A 27,275-nucleotide genomic window follows, 5' to 3' on the forward strand; every position below is an offset into this window, starting at 1 on the left:
TGGCATACGCCTGTCTGCTCAGTGTCTCGACTGAGTCACACACACATGATCTGCGTTATCAGTGTTCATCTCCACCTCTGGTGCCGCTTTTAGCCACAGGTCTCGTCTGAGCACCATAAATGGGCCACAGTTTGACTCCTATGATCCTGTTGCAATCAAAAAGGTCTCTTAGAGGTCTCTGGCCACATCATGGTCACCCGCTGCTTGGCTGTGCCTATTCATCAGCTCAGTGTGGCTATGTCAACACAGGGCCAGCATGACTCAGCCATTAGCACCGTCCTGACAGATCACATGAGCCAGCTGTGCTGAAATGTATCCATGTGTGTACACCCGCCTACCTGTCTCTTTAAAGGTTGTGTGAGTAAGCTTTTTTTTTGATATGTAATCCACAAGGACTCATCTTTCACAAACTGCAGCGCCTGTGTCTCCACCTGATCCAGGAGTTCAGAGGCTGCACAATGAAAGTCTCACATATTGTCTGGTATTGTCTGTGTGAATGAACAAGAATTAAAATAACCCCTCAAAGTGAGATACACTTGGCAATTTTGCAAGGTCAGCGTCTGTTAGAGGAAGTTATTTTATTTTATTGTATAATTTGGCCAGTTTGTGACGATAAATTTGTGCTGTATTTTATTAGGAGAGAGTAAGGGAACACTGCTTTGTTATGTATTAAAACTTAATGAATGGAAAAAAGAAAAAAGTGCGGACAGCAGGGAAAACAGGCCACATCTGATCAACCTCGACCTTTTTTCTATATTTCTAGGCTGTATCTCTGACCATCAGGTGACAGGAAAAGGTCCTCTGGAGAGACAAAATAACAGGAAGTGAAACCAGCAATAAGAGAAGGAATGCAACGAGCCAAATCTGTGGGAGGTATTCACTGCATTCACTCAAATTCTGTGCGAAATCTGTCTCAATCAGATGTTGTCACAGCATGAATCACAAAATGACTTTGTAAATGCAAGACCAAGATAGAGGATTTTGCTTCTCTCACCTCATCCTTCAGTTAATAAACAGGTCTGAACTTGAGCTGACCTAAACAACAAGCTGAAGTTGCTGTGTCACTGAAAAGAGCAACAGCAGAATCATTTTTAGATGGATGCATATGCCAGGGTACTCTTCTTATGTATGCATAAATTGAATATTTCTGAACACTGTTCATTTGTAAAATGAGGTCTGAGCTGTACTGATGCATTTCCTCTAATAATTAATTTTGTCGGTGACAGCCACTGAACTCATTTAACATTTTTTGTCAGCTCTGCAGTTTCCATGACAACGTGGGTTATTGAAAAGGAAATGGGATAGTTCTGTGACTCAGTTTCTCTTCAGCCTACAGTTCTGGTCTTTCTTACACATTAAATGTACACCATGATTCGTCTTTGATGAGGTAAAGAAATTCACTCCCCCTTCCTCCTAAGAAACTATGCTGGTGGAAAAAAAAAAAAAAAAAAAGAAGGGTGCGGCGCTCAGCATAGTCAGAGTCACCCTCTAGTGCACAAGTCCCCGGATAGAGCTGTGTATTCTCACAGGACGGCACAGTAATGCCACAGCTCATTATCTTGCAGAGTGACCTCAAGGCTGGTACTTTGGTCCTCTGTGGATATTTTACTGTGTGAGCTCATTGTATAAGATTTTCACTAGTCTTTTAACTGTGTTGAGGAAAAAGTTAAACTCTTGGCCTATATGTGAAGGCCCCACTTGCCAAAGTTATTCATTTATTGACTGTACCACTCCATGGTAACAGTCTTTTTTCTTCTTCTTTTTTTGGAAGTGATTTTGTCCTATTGTGTTTGTAAAACAGACCATTGCTGTGCAAAAAACACACTCAGGTGTATCTTTCAAAGGCATCTATGGACAGTAAATATTGTTTGCTTAGTCTATGTAGACTTTAATAGATGTACAGCTGTATCATATAGCTGAGGATGGTTATTATGTTCTCATCCACTCCTCTTATATATCAGGGCTTTATCTCAATCTTTCTAACAAATCTGATAATTAAAACCTTTGCATCCATCCAGAACAACTTCTGTACTAATCACACAGTGGCTTTCTCTCCCTTACTGCTGTTTGAAACTGTTTGAATCTTAGCTGTTTGAATCCCTTCATTTCTGCCATTAAATGTGCTCTTATGCAAATTTATTTGCCTTCCATTAAAACAGTGTAGATACAGTCTTTTTCCTTGTCTTTTTGTAAAACCTTGGAGGTAATACTACTTCCTTGCTTTTTTCCTATTTCGCAGTCAAAGAAGGAACGACAAGAATTCTTTATATTCTTTGGGAGAATATTAAACTTAAGAGTGATCTTCATAGCCCATCCCCTTCTATAAGTAAAAATTGGCATCAGTGAGCGTAAAGTTCAGTTTAGTGTTGTTCTGTTCCTTCTTTTTTTCCATTTAAAATGCTCTAAAGTTAAGAATGGGCCAGTTAGTGTAACTTGTGAAGGGCAATGATCTCAAGTTTTCCAAAACCCCAGCTGTGTGTTAGCACATGCTTGAATTTGATTCACTGGATGTTGCAAGTAACTGCAAAGCACATGAGCACTTCAGTGTGAAAAATGACATGCTAGTATCTCTCGATGTTACATGTTAGTAGTAAATGCCAATATATCACCTTCTCCATCCTTTCAAATATTGACACACATTTTACAACTGTCTCTGTGATAGACATCCGTTGACATGTGATTATCTAGGCAAAACCCCCTAAAACGATAATAGCCACATCTGTTTCTGTGAATGTGTGTGAGAAAAAAGTAAAGCAAGTTAAGCCTCCTTCTTGAAGGGAAGGTAGTACTGTGGCGACTGTTTCTTAAGCATACAGACGGCCCTATAAACCCCCTGGTTTAATTAAAACACCAACAGTAGCCTGGAGGCTCCCTCAACATACTGACTCCATGTTTTTTTGTTTGTTTTTTTGTTTTTTCATATCAGCACACCCTAATTCAAATATTCACTAATAAGCGTGTTCCCATGTGTGTTGGAGATGGAGTCTTTCTTTCTTTCCCCATAATGAGTTCATCCCACTGCATCCCAACTCATGCTCAAATATTCCAGTTGGGGTCAGGACACACAGTAGATGGGTCATTGTGTGTGTGTATGTGTGTGTGTTTGTTCCTTCAGCAGGAATGTATGACGTGACTCAGCCCAAACAGAGGGGGCACAGGCACTGTAAATAGCCCCCTTCACCACAAGTAAAACACACCCACAGGGAGCAGCTATAAAATTGTTATATAGGTTTGTTCCACACCATAGGTTGTTTCTGAGATTTGGTAAATCTTAAAAAAAAAGTTGGATTGAAAAAAGTAAAATTTTAATCACTGAATTAACCATGCTGGCAAATCATAATCAAATGAGTTGTATTCATTGTATGTAACCGCTCCTACTAAAGGTAAAATAACATATTTGTTTCCAAATGTTTCTCCAAAATAATTCTGCACTTTCCATTTACTTTAAAACCATTCAGATGTGTCATTTACCAAATTCCTTTACCTATGACATAGAGGGAAGAGACACACGACAAATATTATTAATATTATTATTATTAGGCGAACAAGAACAAGGTGTAAACCACAAAACCACAGTGTCAAAAAAGAAAAAAAAACGTTTAAGTGAAATGTGTCCTGCTGATGGAACCGAAATGTAGTTGGGTTGTGTGAAGTAAACCAATGTCACCAAAGTCTAAATGTCATACAGAAGGAGCGGATCCAAAGGTGAGCCTTATAATATAAGCGTCTGAGTCAACTCTCCCTTGTTATTTTTAAAGATGACACCGGATGTGAATGTCCCTGTTTAACTTTCCTAGAGAGAAGTAGAGAAAACGCCTCCTCCGGACCGGCAGGTTATTTTTTCTGGATGATCCGGCCGCTCCTGCTCCTCCACCGAGCGCGGCGCCTTTAAATCCAGCAGCCAGACTGTGGAGTCCGCCGGCGGACACGTCCTGTCCCACCGCTGCCCCGCGACCCGGTCTCCGACGGTAAAACTACTTTTATCGCAGGACTTAATGGACATCTCAGCTGTTTGAAACACTTTGAAGTAGTTTTAATATATATATATATTTATTTATTCTCTGGTCGGAGTCGCGCAGGACCGGGGAGGGGGCGGATTTGAATGAAAGCGCCCCGCTGGGACTGTGCGGCGGGAGGAGGGGGCAGCTTGTGGCGGGGTCGGCCGGGCTATCGGATCTGGGATCTGCTCACATTTTAAACCAGACAGACGGAGGCTTGTTCGGGACAGAGCTGAGCCGGACAGAGAGGACACGTCTCACCGAGGAGGAGGAGGAGGAGGAGGACGAGGAGCAGGACGAGGAGCCTTTCCTTTTGTTTTTAATCAGCTGAGAAGACTTTGAAGGACGGAGGAAAGTTTGGACCGAGCTAATCGTTCAGGTTATCCCGGTTACACACCGTTAGCTAGACTTTAGCCTTCAACTGCAGCTTTGTCTTCGCTTAACTTTACTCAGCCGGACACACACAAGTATTTCCAACATGGATAAATACGAGGATTTGGGACTAGAGGCGAGTAAGTTTATCGAGGACCTGAACATGTACGAAGCGTCCAGAGATGGTTTATTCCGGACCAGGAGGGACGCAGGGAATAACCCCGACTTTGAAGAGACGAGGAGAGTTTTTGCCTCTAAAATGACAAAAATACACATGCAGAAACAGCAAGAGGAGATGGCCAAGAACAACCAGGCCATTAGAATGAATGGGGGTCACCACAGCACGTACTACACCAAAGACAGACCGCCCATCAATAGTTACAGGCAGCCGGCTGAAGCGGCGGCGAAGCCCCCGATACTGTCCGCTCCTGTGCCGGGCACCGGGCCCGGTCAGTACGCACAGTTTGATGGCCAGAAACAACACTCGGCCATCCAGTCTGAACCTCCGGCCGGCAGGGCATATGGCTTCGGAAACAATTACGATAACAAGGAGCCACATGCATACCAGCACAACTCCCCTGCTCTCCCCAGCCCAGGAAACGCGTCTCACTGCGCGCCCACACATGCTCGTCACCCGGCTAACCAGCCGTGCGCCTGGGCCCCGTCCAAAGACAGCCAGATTTCCCCATCCCTGTCTGGCCCCGGTACCAGCGGCAGCACATCCCAGCAACAACCCCAGCGCCTGCCTGCACTTGCCCCCGCCAGCAGCCTTTCAACCCAGCAGAATCAGGTTGTCAGCCCCCCTGTGAACCGGAGTCCATCCTCTGCTGCCGGGCCAGCTAAGTTTTGGACAGGAGAACTACCTTCTGGATCAGCAAAACCCGACCTCATCCCAGCCCTGCCTCTGAGTGCATTCACAGGAGGAGCAGAGTTGCATGTGAAGCAGCCCTCCGTACAGCCTGTAGCCGATTATGCACCACCATCTCCATCTGTAAGACCCTCTGCCAGCCCCAATGGTCCTGTGCCATCTTCCCCGACCGTGCCTGCGCCTTCTGAAACACCTCAACCCAAACCCCAGGCTGCATCCACTATCTTCAGTCATGGCAAAGTCTCAACAAGCAGCAGTCAGCGTCACGGTCAGAGCCAAATATCTAACTGTGGACAGGCTGCCAGTGCTGAAGCAGAAGACCCGTGTTCCTCAAAGCCTGCCCATCTAACCTGCCAGTCTCTCCTCACACATCCCCCTGAACAGGGGCCTTCTGCTGCTGAAATAAAACTAGAAGCTCTCACTAAACATCTGGAAAAAGAAATGGATGCCCAACCAAAGGCAGACTACTTTGGTAAGACATGTTAGACCAGCAACAAGGGGGGTTCTGTTTGTCTGTGAGATCACTAATCCAAGGCCCATTGAATGACAGAACTGCCCACCCACTGGTCAGAACATAAATCCACTTGTTTTTACTTGATTTACACATGCACACTTTCGCTCTGTCACAGTTTTTCTGTTTTTCCCCCACATCGTGAAAGACGCTGTGTCCGTCAATCATCATGGTATCCCAGTTGTCTTATGCCTGTATGTTGGTATTCTTGATCAACTTTGCCTTTAAAATAGTGGAATTTATTAGGCAGAAGCCGTGGGAGGTCTCTCCCTTTTCTTCTGTGGAATGCAGATGGAATCATTTTCTAATTTGTTTCATGTCTTTCTTTTAAATGATTCATTGTCTGCCCTTCTGGTAGCTGCAAGAAGTCCTTGAGCAGTAAAAGGTAGGGCCAAGGACAGAAAGAGGAATGTTGCCCTTTCATCTCCTCTCACATTGAATCGGTTACTCTTGAGTCAACACTGATAAGTCATTATCTAGATATGAGTTGTCGGGATATCAGCTCCATTTTAATGCTGTTTTAATGCTCCTTCCACTGTTGACTGACTGACACGCATTCACTGTTCCTTATATGACGTAAGTACTGCAAACCTGCGCTGACACTTTTCTCATTTTTTTGTGAGAATGCCATGCGTGCTTGTGCATGTGATGAACAGATGCGCACAATGAAAGTGATAATGAGTAACATCAACAGTGGTTGTTAGATCTGGATTTTGAGAGCACATTACAAACGAGTAACCATGGCTGCCATTGTAGTAGAGCTCCAGCACAAATGTTAGTGCCTATGATACTTCTGCACTTTAGAGGCTCTGTCAGGAAATTATTAGAACATGGAAAAGTACACATGCCTTATTGTGATATAAGCTGGCACATGCAAAAGTAGTAAATAGGCAAGATGGACCATATCCTGCAAGGAGTGTGTTTTTTTTAGAGAATGCTGGTGTTCATATGTTGGCCAGGTGTATAGAGCCAAGGCCATTCATGAAAACGGGATGTCCCACTTCATGAATGAAAAATAGAGGAAGAAAGGGGGTTGATGATATTGTGTTTGAAACCGCAAAAAACCCCATTGCGCGCACACACACACACACAGCCACCCACACACCCACACAGCCCACCCCTACAGTAGGGATTTCCTGGTGAAAAGTCACGATTGTAATTCTCAGCCTTCCTCAGCTCCCCCGTGTGCTCATATTGGCATGTAAGGGTATAAGGTGCTCTTCAATACATCACTGTCACGACGAGCCTCATAAATAGCTCAGCGATGGAAATATTACAGAGTTGTGGGAGAGTGCAGTAAGCAATCAGCAGAGGTGTACATTTTTAAGTTACACGGCCTATTTTTTCATGCACATATTCTCACATAACCCACACACAGTTCCTGAGAGGAGTTTTCCACCAGGACATGGCTCATCCTCTGAGTCATATTTTATGCCAGAAAAAACCTTGTGTGTTTTCATAACTGTGCATCCAGCTACATCTTTAGTGTGCCTCTTTAAAATTCTATGTTTGAATGAGGTTAGGTTTCTGAAAAGCTAAAAAAAAAAAGGCAAAAAGTTATTTGAAAAGTCTTTGCCATTGCCTCGGCAGTGAGCAGGGATCCACCAAGGTTCCCAACTGTACATCGAATGATGATTGGCATAACAGCAGCTGGAGGTTCTGGGAAAATGAGTCCAGAGCCAAATGGCTGCACCGGGGGAACACTGAGGAATGTCTGAAGAAAGCAAGTAAGGAATTTTAGAAATGAAGTCTTAAGATGAGAAGGGGAGGGGAGTCCCATACAACTTTAGAGGTGCCTGCGGTGTAGCTCAATCGATGAGTAGACAAACGGTGAGATTTAAGGACAAGTTGTTCGATCCGTCTTTGTTCTTGTCCACAAGAGGCTGAGAGGACTTGAGATTTATAGACAAGTTCATCCAAGAGGGAAGAAGTGGCGGGACATCGCAGTACTCTTCTCACTCCCCTTTATCTGACACTCACACTCACACACACACACACACACACACACACACACACACACACACACACACACACACACACACACACACACTCAGTGAAGCGTTTAGTTTTCTGTTAAGATGGAGGATTAATTCATCCCATCTGGCTACATAGTGGAAAGCTTCGTCTTAACTCTTCCCAGGGAGACTTGGCTTCTGCTTTTGGAGACTGACTTTTATATTTGCATGAATGTGATATGCTTGAATACATGTGTACATACATGTATAAATATATGGCTTGCATCATTGGACTGAATGTAATATGCTACGTAAGTGTGGGGCCACAGTTAACACAGGTGACTGTATATTGTGTAATACAAACAATTTAGATTTTTCCAAAGTTGTATCATGTGATTGATCTGTTACAGATTTAACTACATTATAGTGTTGCACATATGTGTTCTACTTATAAACATAATGTGAAGTTAATGGTATATAATTTAGTAGATGTTTAATGAATTTTAAAAACTCAAAATATTCAGTAGCTGTTATAATGTGTGACAAGAGTCTAGTTTTCAGTTAGTGGTGTTATGACCAGCATGCAGCCATCTACACAGAGTTTTGACAGCTGGGAAAGGTGTTGGGGGAGAGGGAGGTTGTTAGGAGGGGTGAAGCTTGGGCTCCATGTTTTGTTTCCCCTCCCCCCATTCATAGCCAGAGCCCGGAATAATCATGGTGTTTTGGAATATGGGTCTTCAGCCAAAAGCAAATTTGTAGTGGCCCAACCGGTGAGGAGGTTAGTTCAGAAACAAGCAGTTCTGGTTTAAAAGATAAAATGGACTTTGGCTGCATTTTTGCTCTTGTGAGGTGTACAAATCAAAACTCTGGCCCTGTTTTAGATGCTGAAAGAGGACAGTGTGCTGTACTGTGTGGAAACGGTTTTCCTGAGAATCTCACTCTTCACAAGTTTGTTCTTACACAAGAGTTGTTTACAGTAAATATTTACATCAGATAAGCCTGGGAATAATGTGATTTATAGGATCGTCACCCGTTCATTTTAGTAATTTGAGCGCATGACAACATCTTTGTGTTTTCACGTAAACAAAATAGCTTACATAAAAGTTATATTCTTTTGCTCTCTAATAATATCCCTCTATTATCTCTAAATCTTCTTTCCAGCCACTGGGGCCTCTGATGATGTGTCCTTTGTTGTGGTATTAAGAGACGCTCTGACTGTATTATATATAGCCCAATAGTACATTTTATTACCATTTGTATGACTGCCTAAGAAGAAAAATTTGAAGAAGGTTATAAAAATGCGACAGCTTGTGTTTTGGAGGAGTCAGCCTCGTGATGTGTTTTGGATAAAGTGGAAACAGAAGTTTCTTTGTCAGTGATCTTGGAGGACCAGGGCTGGGCTGGACTGGGCCGGGCCTGGCTCTTTTGCTGAGCTCTACTCTGTCTCCAGGGAGTTTTTCTATAAAAACATGCACACACAAATATCCACATGCACATGCACACACATGAGAGAAAATCACTCTTGCACTCTCAAACACCAGTAATGCTGTCACCCCTTCAGTTGCTGTGACTGTTTTAATACTCATATCATAACGTATCTGATTGATAGTGGCCAGCTGATTACATGTTAGGGTCAGCAGTCAAAGAGTTTAGCGCTTGTCACAGTCCATATGTTAATTATCATGTCACGTCGTGCCATATAATGCATGAGAGAGATGGACAGAAAAGATGTGAAGTGTCAGGAAAGTAGTGTTCTTCTTTACTGCCTCATGATGGAAAAAAGTTTGTGTTGATCACATGGAAACCCTGTGTTGTTCAGGTCAAAAGGGGGATTATGTAATGCATTTCAGAATATCAAGTGGTATTCTTAACCTACGTGATTGAAAACTCTTTCTCTCAAAAGATTTATTTGCTTTATTTTCATTTTCATTTCAATTTTAATTTTCTTACTACATCAGTAGCAAATATATTGGTCTTGAATATAGTGATTATTATTATTATATTTTAAGTAGACTTCTGATATTTCAGTATGAACCCGCACTGATTGTGTGTGCTGTGCGTGTAGGAACTCTTTGATTTTTATCCAAGTTTTAATTAACAGACTCTCGGTCCCTGAGCCAAGTCAAATAAGCAAATAGGGTTATATTTCCCCTTTCCACAATATAGCCTTGATGGTTTCAATGATATAACACAAAGCAGTTTTTCTGAATTTTGTGATGTTTTTTCTCCATCTCAACCTCTTATCCTGGTACAGTAATCTAACTTTACATCACACTTTGTGTCTTCTATTATTCTATGGTTCAGTATGTGTTTATATAGTTACAACATCAGTGCGTGTGCGAACAGGAAGCCAGTCCATGAACTGCAATGGAATGAATGGCAGATTACTTCAATGTGTGGCCCTTTTGACCCAGTTTATTCTTTGTTGTGTTGCAGGAATCTGTGTGAAGTGTAACAAGGCAGTGTATGGCGCCAACCAGGCTTGCCAGGCTATGGGTAGCCTTTACCATGACGGCTGCTTCACCTGCAGCGCCTGTAGTAAGTACACGCACATACACATGTCACTCAGTCCATCAAATACTTACCCTTTTTTTTTTTTTGGTCGTTTGACATGCAGTGCTCATTTCAACTCCTGACTAATCACTTGCCAAAGACCCTGTCTCATTAAATGAAAATGGTACCCTCTTCAGTTACTTACTGCCTCGAGCAAACACAGTTATTTAGGGATTACTGCCCTGTGCTGGTGATGTTTAGTTTCTGGGTGTGCCAGTCACTCCTCGAGCCCACACAAAGATACGCTGTGCAAGATTTTTTTCAGACCGAATTCAGTCATCACTCAATTGATATGTGTATAGTGTATGTATCCAAATTCTCTCCAGAGTTTGACATGGGAACTTCAGATCTTGCATATGTGAAGGTTTTATGTAGTTTTTCCTCTTTGAGGGCATATTGCAGATTCATTTATTTTTAGATGTTTATGACATTGGCTGACACCGGGTGTGGTGCCTTCGGTGCACACAGCTTCCTCAGCTCAGTTGTCCAAAGCAAGCAGAAGAAATTTTGAGTTTTACAAATCTGCTGAACATTCAGCATTATTATGTACTTTATTATCCTAATTCATATGTGGAAAATATCAATGATGCATGTAAGTGAATTTCCCTCAGGATAAATAAAGTAGGTATATATCATATATATAATATTTATTATAAAAAATACATTTTAAAAATATGTTTCTGTTTGCCAGTTTGGGATTTAAAGAAAAAATACAGATGGAGGATGCTGATCTACCAATTTTTTTTCTGCCATTTAAATTTGAGCAGCACGGTGGTGTAGTAGTTAGCGCTGCCCACCCGCAATAAGGAGGTCGTGGGTTTCATTCCTGGTAAGGACAGATGGTTAATTGGTGAAGAGTAACTGGGCTACAGTTACTCTTCACCAATTAAAAGCTGATAGTAGACAGGACCAGAAAAGAGACCAGAGCAGAGAGAGTGTTCAATTTCTGGTGCAGGCAGCTGAACATGGCAAGGTTAATTGGTGAATTGGTTAGGAGTAATGGACTGGTAATGCAAGACATGGCGTCCCCCCTCTCCAGGACCTTGACGGGACCAGACCAGACTAGACTAGACCAGAAATGGGACCGAGACTAGACCAGATCGGACCAGGAAATTACTCGTGGTTAATGTTTTGGGTTTTTTTTTTTGGTGTGTATGCAGAAAGACAGACTTGTATCCAGCTGTGAGCGATGAGGACTTGGACTGTGTTGTAAGTGATGTCCAGAGGAGACATCCAAACACTGGCTACAAGCTGTCTGAATACAAGAGGTGTGTGTGTTCCAGGTAATAAAACAGCCACGATGTAAAATGTAGAATGAGCCGATCGTTATGGAGAAATAATCCAGGTAGGATGAGGATTATACATCGTGGCCATATTCTTGCCTGGAACACATACAGAGGTGTGTGTTACAAAAACAATGAACGAGTAACGTCAGACTAGCGCCAAAGTAGTGAGTAACAAGAGCATCAATCAGTCAATCAATCGCAGTCCAACGACACTAGCCAGAGATCCGGCACGGTGTCGGAGTACTTTAAACTCTGTATAACCTACTTGTCTCTGCTGGCCTGCAGAGGTCAATGCTCCTGCCTGCAGTACATCTAGGCTGTCTGAAGCACGCAGGGATTCAGAAACCAAGCATCAAAGTCCTGCACTTGGAGCTCCCTCTCCCTCTGCCTATGTCTCTGCGTCAGCTTTTTCGGATGCAAAAGCAAAATTTTCTCACAAAAACATCTCTAGAAGCCTAATTATTGTATTTACCAATATATTTTGAAGTAAAAACAGTTCTTATGTTATTTTTCTAAACATTGATTCAACCTGCAATATGCCCTTTAACTGTCTGGTGGAAACTGTTGTTGTGACCTGCATTTGTGTGTCATTTTAGCAAATTTTACTGGATTGCCCAGTCAAAGCTGCACTGGCCACGTTTCTTGGTTATATTTTGTCAGTTTAGACAGTTTATCTGACCAATCTTTGTGTTTTATTCACACAGACAGCAGGTGTGTGTGAGTGTCAGTGTGAGTGAGTCAGTGAGATAGGAGAGGAGAAAGAAGACACACCTTGTTGCTCGGATTGAAGCTGATGTCTAAAGAGGGGAGAAGGGTGGCTACGCATCACATACCTCTCATACCTTGCTCCATGTGAGGGCATAAAGGTTGTGTTTGCTATGAGAGGCCCCAGAGAAATACATCTCAACTGGAGAGGAATGTAGGCATAGGGGCCCCTCTGTAAATTGGGGTCCAGGAGGACACGCGGTCCTGTCTCATGTCATCTGGGAGTACAGTATGGGATATGGAGAGCATTCAGTGGTAGTACATATCCCACCGGATGCACAGTGTGCAGGGGCACACTGACGCATTCACATTTACTCACAGTTGTGCCAACACAGTAATCTTGCAGTTATAAATTTAGTGCTGTAATATTAAGCATCCCTTTTCATCTTCTTCCAAAACACTTGGATGAATTGAGTTTGGCAGTAGTTAGCAGATCTCAGAAGGAAAAGGAAAACATTTTCTCAAATTAGCTTTAAATATATTTTTAAGTAAAATTATCAACAATGATAAAAAGATCAAAAAAATTTTTTTATTTAATGTTATTATTTTGCACAGTTTTTTGCACTTATTCCAGCTAGCTTGGAATCTAGTTTTGGGTCTTTGGAGAACACAAACAAGGGTCTGATTGGTCCTGAATGTACTGGTATGTTAACATCTGTTGGGTCAAATTTCAGGCTTTGACTAAACGTCCCAGGTGCTGCTCACAGTCAAAGTCAAAATGTATATGCAGACTACCAGAGAGAATTACTGTAAATTTGCATAGGGTTTTCACTTTGTCAGTTAACTGTAGGAGCAAGCATGGCAGCGGAGTGGTTAGCGCTGTTGCCCCACAGTGTGAGTGTGAGTGGTTGTTGGTCTCTGTCTGTCTCTGTGTGTTGGCTCTGTGATGGACTGGTGACCTGTCCAGGGTGTACCCCACCCTGCTCCAGCACCCCCTGCGACCTGGAAACGGATAAGCAGTTGAAGATGGATGAATGAATTATGGAGTCAATGTCAGAGAATACAGTGTAAAAATCTGAAATTGGTATAACAGAGATAATCCTGTTTTGCTCTCCCACTTTACTAATTAACGCACAGGAAAGAACAGGGTTGATAAGGAAATCATGTCAGGGTCAAGGTCAACTGATTATTTTCTGAATTGCATTACACAAGAGAATCCTTAGAATGTTTTAATTAAAAAATAGCTCTGTGTTTTGTTCTGTCCCTCAGGTATTTTACATTTTTATGGAAGTGCAGTAGTGACACTTTGTTCTGGTGCTTTTCAAACAGTTCGCCCAGACTGCTGACTTTAATTAAGCTTTTATCATTCTGTAAAGCTCAGAGCTTTCCCTCTCTAGCTCACTGAGGAAAAAGGAAAGGAATGCAACAAAGAGGAATGTCCCATATCTCAATTTGATTCCCATCATCCTTCCTTTTTTCCAAAAGGGACACAGCTCCACCACTGACTGTCAGTATTTACCCAAGGCCAGCTCAACACCTCTGCCTGATGAGCTTTTCTCCACTTGAAGTATTTGTTGTGGAAGCCTTAGTTGCTGTATGAGCATTATTATTCAATCAACATGAGATAATGTAATTGTGAATAACTGTATCAGAGACTTTCATTTGACGTTTATTTAAAAAGATAATTTTTTTTCAGTTTTTTGCTTTGCTGTTATCTCTCCATTCAACATGCAATTGGAGCTGATTGTTAAAAAAACTGTTTATTGCTGTCTTTTGCTTCTCCAGACAGTCAAATTATTTCCATCAGTAAATGGTCTGGTGATGTAAAGGCAGCCGTAGGGGTGTAAAAATAGATAAGAAAGAATATGAATGCTCCACAAATCTCTGTACTTAATTGCATTAAGACAAAAATCCCTACAAAAAATCCAGTGGTTCAATAAAAATGTCTTGCTCGGTCCTGTTAACTTGTAACATAGCCCTTGATGGTTTAACAATGAAAGATCTCTGCCCTCAAGATAAAATAACACGAGCTGTGTTTCGTAGCATTACAAAGTTTTGCATGAGTCTATCTAAATACAAGGAATCAGGTAAACAGAGCGTGAGATGTGACATAAAGAGAGCTCCTGTTCACCAAGGTTAACCCCTCCTTCTCTCTGTTTCCCCCTCTCTCACCACCCCACTCAAAACCTAAGGAATGTTCCCTCTTCCTGTGGGACCAGGGCAAGAATAGATAGATGCAGTGAGACAGGAGGTTTTGCTATGCGTGTACTTGTTTGTGTGTTGTGCATGTGCAGCTATAAGAAGCTAGATTAAGAACAGAATGATGAAAACACATCGACAGGAAGCACAGCCAGTTGATGGTAAGACACCAGAAAAGAGAAAAGGGGAACAGCAGACCATAGTGGATCTTTGCCTGTGGTTTCCATGAAATCCAATAGAGCAGAGTGTTTAAACTTTTGCACCTGTCTTGTAATTGAATTTAATCAGCATTTTCCCCACATGTGCTTGATCCAAATGTGGCCCTTGTCCCACTGTAGCCTGTTCTGTGTCCCTGCTATATTATATTAAGACACCACCAAACCATGAATCCGTTTATTTGATTTATCTCACCGGGATTCAGCAGGATATAATGAATATTGCAATAGGGTTCATTACCTTCGAATAGCTGTAATTAATCACCACAGTCTTCATGCATTAGTGTTGTAACTATTTTCTGAGACTGGGATCTTGGCTTTGGAGGAATTTTCATGAAGACATTACAACACCATATTATCGACTTTCCTTTTCTAGGCTGCTCTAATCTACAAATCGTATAATAGAGGATTATCTTATCTCAATGGTGACAGGAAAACATTTATTTTCTTTCTAAGGGGCAGTTTGTGAGAGTTCCAGGTGCAAATCCTGCTTTGTATTGTTTATTAAAAAGATTTATCTGTCTGATTCTACAGGTCGGAGGCTAAGAGGGAAGGCTTTCTATTACGTCGGAGGGAAAGTTTTCTGTGAGGAGGACTTTCTGGTAATTTGGGCAATATTTAATATTACTCTAACATTAGTTGTGACCCATTTCACATCGCTTTTTTTCATTATAATTGTGATTAAGAAGGAATCATCTATTTAAATAACCATTATCTTTTTCAACAACAATTCTTTTCTGCCTTGGCAACCTATAATATCAAATTAAATATACAATGCAAGTTAGTAACTTTCACCTTGTGGCCTATTTCTTCTGTCTAATGCAACTGATCCATATCAATTTCAACCCTTGTGTACGACTGGAGGGAGGTCAGTAACTGAGAAGGTGATTTACTCTGGTTTATAGGCTGGAGGTCAGTTGGGCCATTCACAACAGTGCAGTATTACTATATGTATTTTGAGTATGCCTAATATATATTGCACAGTTTAAATGTGTTGTAATTTCCAACATGTTTTTTGTAGCAAGTATGAACATTATGTTGTCAAAGTGAATCTTCACTTTTTGGTTTTTCTATAAGCACTTAGCTTATTGCAAATTCTAGCAATCCTCCTATTTAGGCTGTCAGTAGGTCTATGTGTGTTTTGAAATCTTATTCTAATCGCCCTTCCAATGAAAGGTTTAATTTGCTCGATTAAAATCAAAATTTATACTGAATTTAATTTGTTCTGGCTCTGCTCCCTCTATGTGTTGTCAATTATTTCTCTGCCCAGTCTGTTGGCATGTCCATTTCACACTGCATACATAATAACAAATAATAAATATGTATACTGTATATGTGAAATTGCATTCTCAGGAACTACTCTGTCCTCATCCCTGAAGTCCCCTTTCAATGTCTTTTTTAACAAATTCCATATAATTCGTTTTTTTTTTTTTTTTCTAATGTGTCTGTTTTCTTGTCTCTGTCTGCCAAAGTACTCCGGTTTCCAGCAGTCTGCGGACAAGTGCAATGCATGTGGACATTTGATTATGGACATGGTGAGTGTCTGTTACTTCTCTCACTTGTCTGTGCTGTGTGTGTGTGTGTGTGTCTGTGTGTCTGCGCAAGTGTGTGCAAGTGTGTGGGTCAGAGCCAGGTATTCTCTGCAAAAATTGCTACTTAACTAAAAGAGCTTTCTGTGGCTAAGTCTGGAGAAAGACTTGAGAGGAAACTTTGCTTCTGCGTATGCATCTTTTGTGCTCTCATTCCTACATTCACACACACACACACACACACACACACATGGGGGAAAACTGACACACAAAAGGCATTTGATCATGTCAGGAAGCGTTGAAGGATTGTTGTTGACATCACTCCACACATGTTCTTCGTCCAGCTAACAGAGATGAAAGAGGAGTTTCTCTACTTGTCTTATCTTCAAATCTGCACACTTAGCATGCTGTATTTCACACAAAAATCTGCATGGACATGGTGGGCATTTTTTGTTGTATGTGACATATCTGCCTATCTCTTAAATTTTCCAGCGAAGATACAGAATTTATATTAATTTCTGTGGTTTACTTTTAGAATTTTTTGGTAGGTGTAATTACGTGAGTTCTTGGTGAACTGTGTCCCTCTCCTGTTTGCTGTGATGACTTAATATCAGTGCAGGAATCATAAAAAATTACTCTAAAGGCAACAATGATTTTAGTTCTTTTGGACAGGAACATTGAGGAAATGTGAAATACAAGAGGATTTATTTCCTGATATTCTTCCCTAATTTCTTTTCTTTAGATCCTGCAGGCCCTCGGGAAGTCCTACCACCCTGGCTGCTTCCGCTGTGTTGTCTGTAATGAGAGCCTTGATGGAGTGCCCTTCACTGTGGACACTGAAAATAAGATCTACTGTGTCAAAGACTACCACAAGTATAACTTGTTAACCAGTAGTTCCATGTAACATGAATACATGACCTGAATTTATCTGTTAAATTAGTTTAACATGACAGTGGAAAAATTGTCTTAATTTCATATTTTGAGTTAAATTATAACACAGTAGTGATGTTTTTCGTTTTGAACCAGCTTTTTGTATGCCGGGAATCGAATTGCGACCTTCTTATTGTGGGGCAACTACACCACCGTACTAACCACTATGCCAACGTGCTACTCAAGGCACAAGGCACAAAACTGCTAGACCATATGTAATTATATGCAATATTATATGAATTGGATATTATAAATATGATAGATAGATTCACTTACATGCATCATTCACACATACAGAGACATGCTGCCTCACCTTTACACTGCAATGTGCTGTGGTTCCCAACGTGACAGACACACAGCTCGTTTTATAGAGATTAGATGATGAAACCTTTAGCTGTAGCCCTGTAGCTATGGGGTGGATGTTTAATTTGCCTTTCTGTTGGAACAAATGTCTTCAGTGAGCAGGTAGGCTGAAGTGAACAGCCATCATAGAATGAGAATTGTTTAATGATAGGCGGAGTAATCAGAAATTCAACTTCAGTGGGATTTGGTCACAAAGAATCCAAAGAACAAAATTAACAAATGACATGAAAAAATATTCGTTCATTTCACTGAACGAGATTCAAAGACCTGAGTCAGTAAAAAGATCCGATCACTTGTGAAGGTCCGCATGGGTTAACAGAGGTTTTCTCTGACACGTGTGTCGGACACATGAGAAGTGTAGTCAGGGATCAAAGTAGAGTCTGGGGGAGGGAGAAAGGATCAACGTTAGGGGTGTGAAGAACGGTGTGCAGTCATAGATCCCGTTTAAACCCAGAGAAACATGCTTTGAAAACAAATACAGAGCTCAATGAAAAATTTGGGTTTTGTTGGTGTTAGTAAGACTGCTTTAGTGCCACTTTTAGAGACAAACTTAATTATGAATTGTCAACAGCAACACCTGCAGTGCCTTGGCATCTGCTGAAACTCATCCGGACTTTTAGTTGTTCTTCTCTCTGCTAGGAGGACAACATGTACCACACAGCTGAGCACATGACCACGTGTTCTCTACACTTATTAAATCAGAAAAAACTTATTGTGTATACAGTATGTGTTATGTTATGCCCATCCACCCTGAGAGGTCTTTTGTTATTTCGTCAGACATCCAGGTGCCAGCCATGTGTGTGGATGTAATGAATTCATTTTGCTTCTCGTTTTTCTACTCATTTTTTGGACTTCGGGAGTCACATGTGAGAGGGAAAGGCAGCACATCTGCAAACCTGGCAGCCAAGTTGAATCAGTATCTTGAATTTAGTCAACAGTTGGGAGAGACAGAGAGCAAGTGATCATATGGGTTTTTAAAGGTTGTTAGACTATGAGTTATGAACTGTAACATTTAGTCCTCTGTGATATTGAATTTGAATTCAGGTCATGAAAGAACAAACAGCGCTCAGATGTTCATTAACAAAATGAATTCATTCATTTGGTGTAGTTTGGTTTTTTAAGTGCGGATTACAAATTTATTTACAAATTGTCTGTTTCTCTTTCTCTCTCACAGGGTCCTGGCCCCTAAATGTGCAGCCTGTAACCAGCCCATCCTGCCGTCAGAAGTAAGATAACATCAGCATGTGTTACAGAACTGGTTATAATAAATATATATGTCTTATTCACATACTGAGGTACTAGTGTATTACTAGTTACTAGTTAGATTTCCAAAGCTTAACATCTTAATTTTTATAAACATAACTTTTTAAGTGTGTGATTGTGGCACCAATATTGTCACTATTGTATACTCATGGGTCTATTGTGTATTATGTCTGAGTAGGCTCCTGGCAGGGCATGTAATTTTGTCATGTTGCAGCAGCAGAAGGTTTCATGGTTTTATTTATGAGCTGCCAGAAAGAAGATGACATTCAATCAGAGGAGAGGAATGAGAATGAAATACAAAAAGGTTTTCATCCAGACCTAAGACTTAACTTCAGTTTAAAATCCATAAGAAAGAATAAGAAAGTATAACTTTCAAATAAAAAGTGCTAAATGCGAGCTTCATGCATTTCCTTTTCATAAACCGAAATTATGAATTTATGGATTTGTGACGTTAACTTGGGAACCTGGGAAGTTTCAATGAGAGGAAGTCCAACATCGACATCATTATTACTCACTGTATTCCAAACTCGAGCTTCAGTTACTGAAAAGGCAGATAGTTCATTACATAATATTTTCCACCAGACCACAGGTCAGCTCTGTATATGTCCTCATGTCTCCATGCTGTGATATGACGTGATGTGTAGGAACAATGGAGCAGTTACAGAGAGGTGTCTTCGGGAGAAGTGCGCACGCAGGACATGTTGGCAAAAATAAAGAAATGTCCAAAATTAGACTCGACTTTGCAGGAATGTCTTTTGCCCTCCCCTTTTAGTAAGCAATGAAGCCGGTATGTAGAGGAGAGGTTGTGTGTGTGAGTGAGGCTGAGCAGCTTAGTATTCACGCTGTTGTGCGGATGTTCGGGGGGGTCTCTCAGACAGATATTGTTATATTGTAACCAAAGAAAGGGAACTTAAAAAGACCCAACTGCTGTTGCTCTGTGGTCACGGAAAATCAGGAGGACAAAGAGCACATGGTGTTCAGATAAAGATACAAGACCTTTGTACATATTTTAAATAATTTGCTAGAATGCTGATGCCTCTGTATTTATCATCGACGTTAATGAGTCACATTTAGTTGCAAAGGACCAAAGTTATTCAATAATGCAGCGACAGAGTGGGTCTATGCTGAAAAGGAAGTTTGTATTGCATATGAGCAGTTTAAGGTACAGAGCATTCAGCCGTTGAACAAAAGTGCTGTGTGCTGTTTGAAGCTTTTGTCAGACTGAGAGGTTGAACAGAATCAGACAGGGTTCCTCCACAGTTTTTTCTTGGCTCAAATCGAGGCAGAGGTGGTACCAATTTGATTATATGCATGTACGCCACGCGCTCAACTGGCTCAGGCAAAACATTTTTACAGGCAATGCATTTTGTGTTTTAGGTGTTATATCTCGCAGGCATCCCTCTACTTTACTTCCCTTTTCAAGTCATTAATGGACAAAAATGTTTACTTGCAGAAACTGTGAGGTCAGATACAAATAAAGTCAGAATAGAACTGCATTGATTGAATTTTTTGATAATGGTTTTTACTTGGGATGTATAGGGTAGTAAATTGTAAATCTGACACTGCACAAAACTAATAATACATCATAATTAATGTTGGTTTTAATCACTGACAAATTGATGGCAAAAATAATTCAGGAACATTAAGTATATGGAGCATATTTATTTATTTATTGTTTTAATAAAAAAAAACAAAACACTGGCATCATGTAATTTATTCATTTTTTGTAGTTTTGATTGGGACCGAAATTTATCAGTCAATTTATTTATTACTGAAGTAGCTTAAGAGATGTAACCCAGAAAGGTGGGTTACATCTTTTAACATCCTGAACGCCGACCCTCGCCAGCACTGGCCAATCCCATATCCTGAGGATGTATACTACTTTCAGACGTGACAAATTTACCGCATCTCCTCAGTAACAATTAATTTACTTTATTACTGTTTAAATGCCTGTAATTAATTGTCTGTGCTGTTCCAGCAGCCCTCATGGCGCTCCTCATCGTGAACTCGACTTGTAAAGTAATCACTTATTTTACAAGACATTGCTGCAAAGCCAGAAACATTAACCTTACACTGATGGGATTTACCGCTCATTCAGGAGGCTTTTTTCTGTCAAACTCAACATGCTTGGATGCAATACCCACGAAACACCACCATGAATTATCGTTCTACACATCCAGTGTTGGGAAGAAAATCTGTGTGGCGATTTTAGAAATCTTGTGCCACTTTCCTTCCTCATTGGCAGTTTTAGCAGTGACTTCCAATATACTGTTACTGAAACAGTGCTGCCAAACTGCCGTAGTACTGTAATGGCAATTAAAAATTTGACCCTCCTAGTGCAAACCTTGTCAGAAAGTAACAGTTTTCATGATGTCAGAGGGCAGCAACCTCTTAATCTTGTATGCAGGAAAAATCCTGGTCTTCTTGCAAGACTGGCTTGAGTTACAAGTTGTCTGTCTGAATCTTTTAACAGGGCTCTGATGAAACCATTCGAGTGGTATCCATGGACAAAGACTATCATGTGGAATGCTATCATTGTGAGGTGAGTTCAAACATGCCTTTGAAACATGCGTGGCTCTGAGCCAGAGTCTCTAAATGGCTCATTAGGAGAAATCATAATGAGTGGATCCCCAATCTTAATTACAGTCTCAGTGATAACTGTGTACTGCCGAGGTGAGCAGGTATGCAACACTTCATCATTCACTATCTCATCATTTTTAGTGCCACTTCTGTTTTTTTGCCAAGGCTGATTGACAACTGGTGTTCTTCCATTTCATGTAAATAAAAATCAGTGGAGTGTGAGGAGAGGCGCCCTTCTAAAATAGAATATAACTAGTGTGGGGCTGTGCGCTCCAAATGGGTTTTGTTCAGAGGGGCATCTGCACCTTTCTTGAAAATCTATGCCATAAGCAAATATAGGGGCCTTTTATCTACTGAAGACCATCCAATGATGAGATTTTTATATATCGCAGTAAATGTGGATTTGTTATGATTTCTCATAACTGTGATTTCTTTTTTTTTTAGGACTGTAAGATGGAGCTGAATGATGAAGAGGGTCACCGATGCTACCCTCTGAATGGCCAGCTTCTCTGCCACTCCTGCCACTTGAAGCACATTGAGCCTGGTGGTGCTGCTGCCATCACGGCTGCCTCCTACTGATTGCTGTAGGTGAAGGGAGACACCTGGTGGACGTAAGAAGGAACTGCCAAAGAGTGGCTTGAACTGCAGACATAGATATGTACAATTCTTGTTGTAAAGGGTTGATTGATTTAGTCCCTACAGTTTGATGTGCATTTTAATAGGGATGTTAATGAAGTCGTGATTATGCAGAGCCTGAGAGGTCATAACCAAGTAATAAGTAAGAAGTATTATAATAAACCAAAGCCGACTTTGAATTTAGTGAAACATTGCGCTGTACCGGCTAGATTTTGTCTTTGCAGTATTGCCTTATGACTATTTTTATGTAAATATCAGTTGCATTGGTTGTGTAAATATCTCGTCAGGTTGTTTGAGCTACATTGTGCCTTCAACATTTTAAAAAGCAATGATCATTTTTGCAAATATGATGTGTAGGAACTCTGCACAAATTACAGGTACATTAGGTTTCAGTCATTGAGAGACTGCTACTTACTCACAAGTTTGAAAATAATGGTTCAATCATTTGATACTGCTTCATGTTTTCAGCGAAGGCTGACTGTTCCTCCACTTGGAGGGAGGACAATCACTCATGGAATAATTAGAGTTAGTGCCTTGTATACATTAGGTCACATTAGTATTAGACAGCGCAGACTTCAGTATGTTGACCTGCACGCAGCCAATATTGTTGGTTTTTCATATGCAAGTACCCATGTGCAATAGATTGCTTCTAATTATTTGTTACCATTTCAAATTAATTTTAAAACTTTGTAATTATGTTCCAGGTTAGTCTGCCTCTATAAACTTAAACTCTGTTAAGTCTGAGTAGGAATGTTAGATAGCCAGGTTACACTGCTCTTTTATTTGTTATATGCAGCCTGTTCTAAGCACTTAGAGATAGATGTGTGTTTTCTTTGCACCTCTCAGAAGGTTGGTATTAGACCTATTGATTTATGTAGTTTATTACAATTGCAAACATTGTATATTTAAGTAAAGATATATATTGTAGGCTAATATTCATTTGCTTATGTTTCATTTTGACTTGCTGAAAACTACTTCAATACTGTTTTCATTTATGGTGGGAGGTACAGTTTTGCCGTCCTTTACCATTCAAATGTTATTCGTGTTTTCAGTCTACTAACTTAATACTTTGTCATTTGAGGTCCTTATTTCATAACCAACTGAAAATGAAGATAAAGAGCAAACACATACGTATGTGCTGTACGACTCTTGTAGAGAAAATATGAATAATAATAAATGCATTGCCTTTGTTTTTCATCTCATTCAGCATTGGGTACAGCTGATACAGTCATACTATAAGCTCAATTTTACATGCTGTAAAATTTGGGACAATTACTGACGGTCTCTCTTAAAATGACTCCCTTGAATCCAGGTGCTGCTTGGAGATACTTGAAAAGCATTACTTTTCAAAAACATGAAACTGTACAGGCAAACCAGAAGCTGAACCCAGATGATTCTTATATACTGCCAGAAATGAGATCACAGAAAATACTGATCTAAGTTGTACATCATTAATCACAAGTTTGCTGAAAGTGGGCATAAGTAAAACATAGCCTGTGGTGAACATGGCTATAGAAAATAAAGACCAGGTTAAAAATCAAGTGTTTGAGGCAAGAGTGCACCACTGACGTCAAAAAATGAATGAATAAAATAAATGTATTTCAAAATCTCCAATATCATGTCCCCATGAAGTTATAGCTTGAAAGAGGCGTTATATATTACCACAAATGCAAACTTAAATCATTAATTAGAGTGTGATGTTGTTAAAGGCTGGTCTGCCCAGACAACATGGTTAATCTCAATAAGTTTTTCACATTGGATGAAACATAAGGATATGTTAACAAATTTTTTTCCCCAGCAAACAAAGCACATCCTCACTAACACAAATGTATGGGTGTACTTTGGTAATGAGGTAAATGGATGTACAAACACTCCTACAGCTACACCTGCTCTGATTATTCATTTTCAGTATAGTATAAATATAAGTATAAGCATAAATGAAAGTGGGATAGTTTGCCTGTTCGCATGTTGGCCCCCCACCTGCAGGTGAACCACGTCTTTTCAAATGTTTCAAATATTTAGCCAAATGGTACAAAATAATTATAATCGCTATTGATTCTAATCAAATCACGGAGGAATTATTGGTTGCGCTACAGATTGGTTAGATGAGGATGCTCATAAAGGGGGATCTGTTTGTGGAGGTGCATGTGGAGGACCACATCGGCTCCGACAAAACATAACGACTGTAGGACAAAAACATCCGAGCCAGCCAGGAGTCGAACCTAGAATCTTCTGATCCGTAGTCAGACGCGTTATCCATTGCGCCACTGGCCCACTGAAAAAAGGAATACCATTTGTGCTTTTTATCAACAATAATGACCATGGCAATTGTTTATTCTATTATAAAGAAGTTTAAACACGTGGCGTCCTTAAAACCATACTTGCCACAAAAAAAAAAAAAAAAAAAAAAAAAAAAAGGATTCCGACGTGCAGCAGTGAATTGAATACCGCCATGAACCGGCAGGTGTCGCGGTCGGTTCGTCACATCGTGCTTCGGACATAAAACCTCTTCTTGACGAACATTTCGACGACAAATAGCAGTGTGTGAATGAAAAGCAATCAGGACCGATGCTGGGACATTTAATTCAGAGATGAATGGTCTCTGACTGACTGTCAGAGGATCAGATCCAGTCGGATCCTGATCCTGGTCCACCAGCATTGGGTGTCAGGTCTAAACCCTCGGTGACGTCACCTACTGGATTTTGAAGCCTATGTTTTGTCATTTTACCGCCGCCATCTTGGTTTGATGACACCCGGATGTGCCAGTATTTACAGGTGAGGGTGGATCTGACCTGTTAGCCCTCTGTGATACAGTCTGTCAATCACATGACAGCCATGCCCTAATGGACTATTTTCCTTATAAATGGGAGCACAGTGAAAAACAACAACAACAACAACAACAACAACAAAAAAACAAAACAATAACAATAACGTGGTTGTATTGGACGCCAAAAACATTTGAGGCCACAGTCACAGTCATTAGGAAAATGTTAACTGCAGTAATATATCACATGAGCCGCAGTGACATTTTCTCATACACTTCAGTACAAACTGACTTATTTTTACAATTAGTTGAGTCGACCCTGATGGTCTTTAGATCAATACAGCCCCAAAACCAACATCCACATTTATATAAAGTCCAAAATGGACTGGGAAAATAAAAACTGACAATTATTCATGAATGGGCTGAAATCCCTTCTCCACAACCACTGATGATGTCCCAGGTGTTTCAAGTGAATATATGAGGCCTGCCCTTTGACGCACATCCAACACTTCCAGGATATCTTTGCATTACCTTGACCGCAACTTAATCTAATATTGACAGTCCTGAATAAACCTGTATACAAAGCTATTTATCAACTGGTGTTAACTCTGGATTTATATATATTAAAGTACTAAATAAAATAAAGTACTTAACATGATGATGGCAGATTCAATTCATTTGCTTGCAGCAATTTCCAAAAGTGCCACTAAATGAAATCTTAGAAAAACAATATGATTCAATAGCACAGAAAGACTGCATATAAACATATGAACTTTGCTGGTTCAAGGTCAGTTTTGATTTGTTTCCATTTGCATGTTTGCGTACAATATAATAAGTAAAAAAGAATCCATAATACGATCTAGAATAAAATTTTGCTACACTAGTTAACGTCATGCTCATGATAACTCGATGAATTATTTCGGATTTATAATCATGAAAATAAGAATGGATCATGTTGCTAATCAAAGACAGCTTTTATCTTCTTCTCATAATAAAGTCTCCTCATGTTATTCTGAGCTGCAGTGATGAAGAAGGCAGTCGGTAAAAAAAAAAAAAGAAAAAGAAAATTCAAGTGAATCCTGGATGTTTACACTGACATTTCCCACCCGTCTCTTCTCATCCATCTCGGCATGCCTTGTAGTACCCAGCAGTGTGAATCGAGCGCACCCACACGCCGCTGTGACCCCGCCCCTCCGGTGAACTCCCCCTAGTGACGCCGAGCGCGTCCCCCCAATGGCTGTCTGCGGACCGGCCCTGTCCGCGCTGTGGGCCGAAACGTGCGTTGATCCCGTGCTGCCGTGTCTGTGACAAACAAACCAAAGCAGCGTTGCGGAGAGGCGGCCGGAGGGATGTGAGATGATTATTTTTACAAAAGCTGCATCCACAGCAGTGCAGACCAACACTGGGACAAACGCAGAAAACACAGAAAGCTGGGCTGGGACTTGCAGCCGTGCGCATTGTTGCATGTGTTTCCTGAAATGGAGTGATTGTCCTCTGGCTTCTGAAGAATAACTGGAGCTCACATTGTCGCTCCCCATGGTGCCTGAAGGGTAAGCAAAAGATCAATTGTCAGTGCATAGTTTATTTTTTAAATCGTCACTGCACACATGGCTTTTGTTTTTCAATCCATCCCCTCTCTGTGTGTGTTATTGTCAAACCAACCCACTGGTGTGCAATGTTCCCAGTCCTTTACAACGAAAAGAAAAGAAAAGCAAACATGGAGCCTCAGAATTGTATCATTGTTTCAAAAATAATGTATGTGTGTGAAGCTGCTGGGCCACAAAAACCTCCAGTGTGCCCTTTTGTGTTAGCAGAGAAATGGACGGGATTCTGAACACCATGCAGAAGAAGGCTGCAGAGCTGGAGCGGCTGGCCGAGGTGCTCATCACCGGAGAGCAGCTGAGGTAGGTCGGTCAGAAGCCCTCCCGGCTCCCCGCTGATCCTGCGTGTGGCATGTTGTCATCATTAATTCAAGCTTCAAAACACAACACTAATCGCCAGTTAGTGAGTGTGTGTGTTTTATGTGACCCAGAACAGGATGAATAAGAACATGTCCCATCTAACTGTGTGTGTGTTGTGTTCATGTTTGGCAGCAGGTTGATTATTATTTGTACCTTATTCTGCACTAGACATTTTTCAGCCAGACTGCAGCATGCACATCCCTTCAGAGACATTTACACACGCCTCACCATCACAACATGCACATCACAGCCTGATCCCCGGTCATCTTCAGGTTTTGCAGGAACCGCCTTTGCTCTTGCACCTTTTGGACTGAACACCTGGTTGCTTTCTGCTGCTCTGGTGATACGGTGCACTTTGAGCTGCACTGCGAGTGATGCACCTACTAACCCAGCGTTATTACGATCTGCCAGTTTGACTTATCAGGAAATTGCAGTCGTTAACCCTGCTAATGTTGTTGACATGCCGTACTCTTTGACCTACTGTATGTAGTGAAAGCCCCCAGATAACCCCCGGTGGTGTTCGATCCCAGCAGTGAATAGAGGCTCAGTAGGTAAAGCACGGCACCAATGCCTGGAATTTCAGCCCC

General features: G+C 41.0%; 2 protein-coding genes and 1 non-coding gene across 6 annotated transcripts in view; 2 read left to right on the forward strand and 1 right to left on the reverse strand.

Annotated features, from left to right (window-relative positions):
- The first annotated feature begins 3,921 nt into the window (after positions 1-3,921).
- Positions 3,922-21,921, forward strand: LOC115044403 (Wilms tumor protein 1-interacting protein-like). 2 transcript variants are annotated; one of them, XM_029503359.1, is made up of 9 exons: positions 3,922-3,968; positions 4,080-5,710; positions 10,141-10,242; positions 15,197-15,264; positions 16,135-16,197; positions 16,934-17,064; positions 18,659-18,710; positions 21,221-21,289; positions 21,772-21,921. In XM_029503359.1, exons 2-9 carry the CDS (start codon positions 4,477-4,479, stop codon positions 21,904-21,906), a joined length of 1,854 nt encoding a protein of 617 aa, XP_029359219.1. In that variant the 5' UTR covers positions 3,922-3,968; positions 4,080-4,476; the 3' UTR covers positions 21,907-21,921. The 2 variants fall into 2 exon arrangements, with proteins under 2 accessions (XP_029359219.1, XP_029359218.1); XM_029503358.1 differs by having other exon boundaries at positions 3,925-5,710.
- A 370-nt stretch (positions 21,922-22,291) lies between these two features.
- LOC115044406 (DEP domain-containing mTOR-interacting protein-like) overlaps positions 22,292-27,275 on the forward strand; it is a 28,584-nt gene continuing 23,600 nt past the window's right edge. The window contains exons 1-2 of one of the 3 annotated variants that reach the window (XM_029503364.1): positions 22,292-22,340; positions 26,544-26,631. In XM_029503364.1, the coding sequence (XP_029359224.1) occupies positions 22,292-22,340; positions 26,544-26,631 (137 nt within the window). Of the gene's footprint in view, positions 22,341-25,995; positions 26,278-26,538; positions 26,632-27,275 lie in introns of those variants that run through there. The other 2 variants (XM_029503365.1, XM_029503367.1) reach the window with 2 other exon arrangements.
- On the reverse strand, positions 24,165-24,237 carry trnar-acg (transfer RNA arginine (anticodon ACG)). The gene has a single exon. It is a non-coding gene; the product is annotated as a tRNA-Arg (tRNA).

The sequence above is a fragment of the Echeneis naucrates genome, chromosome 6 (genome assembly GCF_900963305.1).
Source record: "Echeneis naucrates chromosome 6, fEcheNa1.1, whole genome shotgun sequence".
In the NCBI taxonomy this organism is placed as follows: Eukaryota; Metazoa; Chordata; class Actinopteri; order Carangiformes; family Echeneidae; genus Echeneis; species Echeneis naucrates.

What these genes read in the sequence shown, in the direction of transcription:
- LOC115044403 (XM_029503359.1), top strand. Translation starts at nt 4,477, where the DNA reads ATGGATAAATACGAGGATTTGGGACTAGAGGCGAGTAAGTTTATCGAG. An exon ending in CTTCACCTGCAGCGCCTGTA is followed by an intron (nt 10,243 to 15,196) that starts GTAAGTACACGC and finishes CTGATTCTACAG; the next exon opens with GTCGGAGGCTAAGAGGGAAG. An exon ending in TGGAATGCTATCATTGTGAG is followed by an intron (nt 21,290 to 21,771) that starts GTGAGTTCAAAC and finishes TTTTTTTTTTAG; the next exon opens with GACTGTAAGATGGAGCTGAA.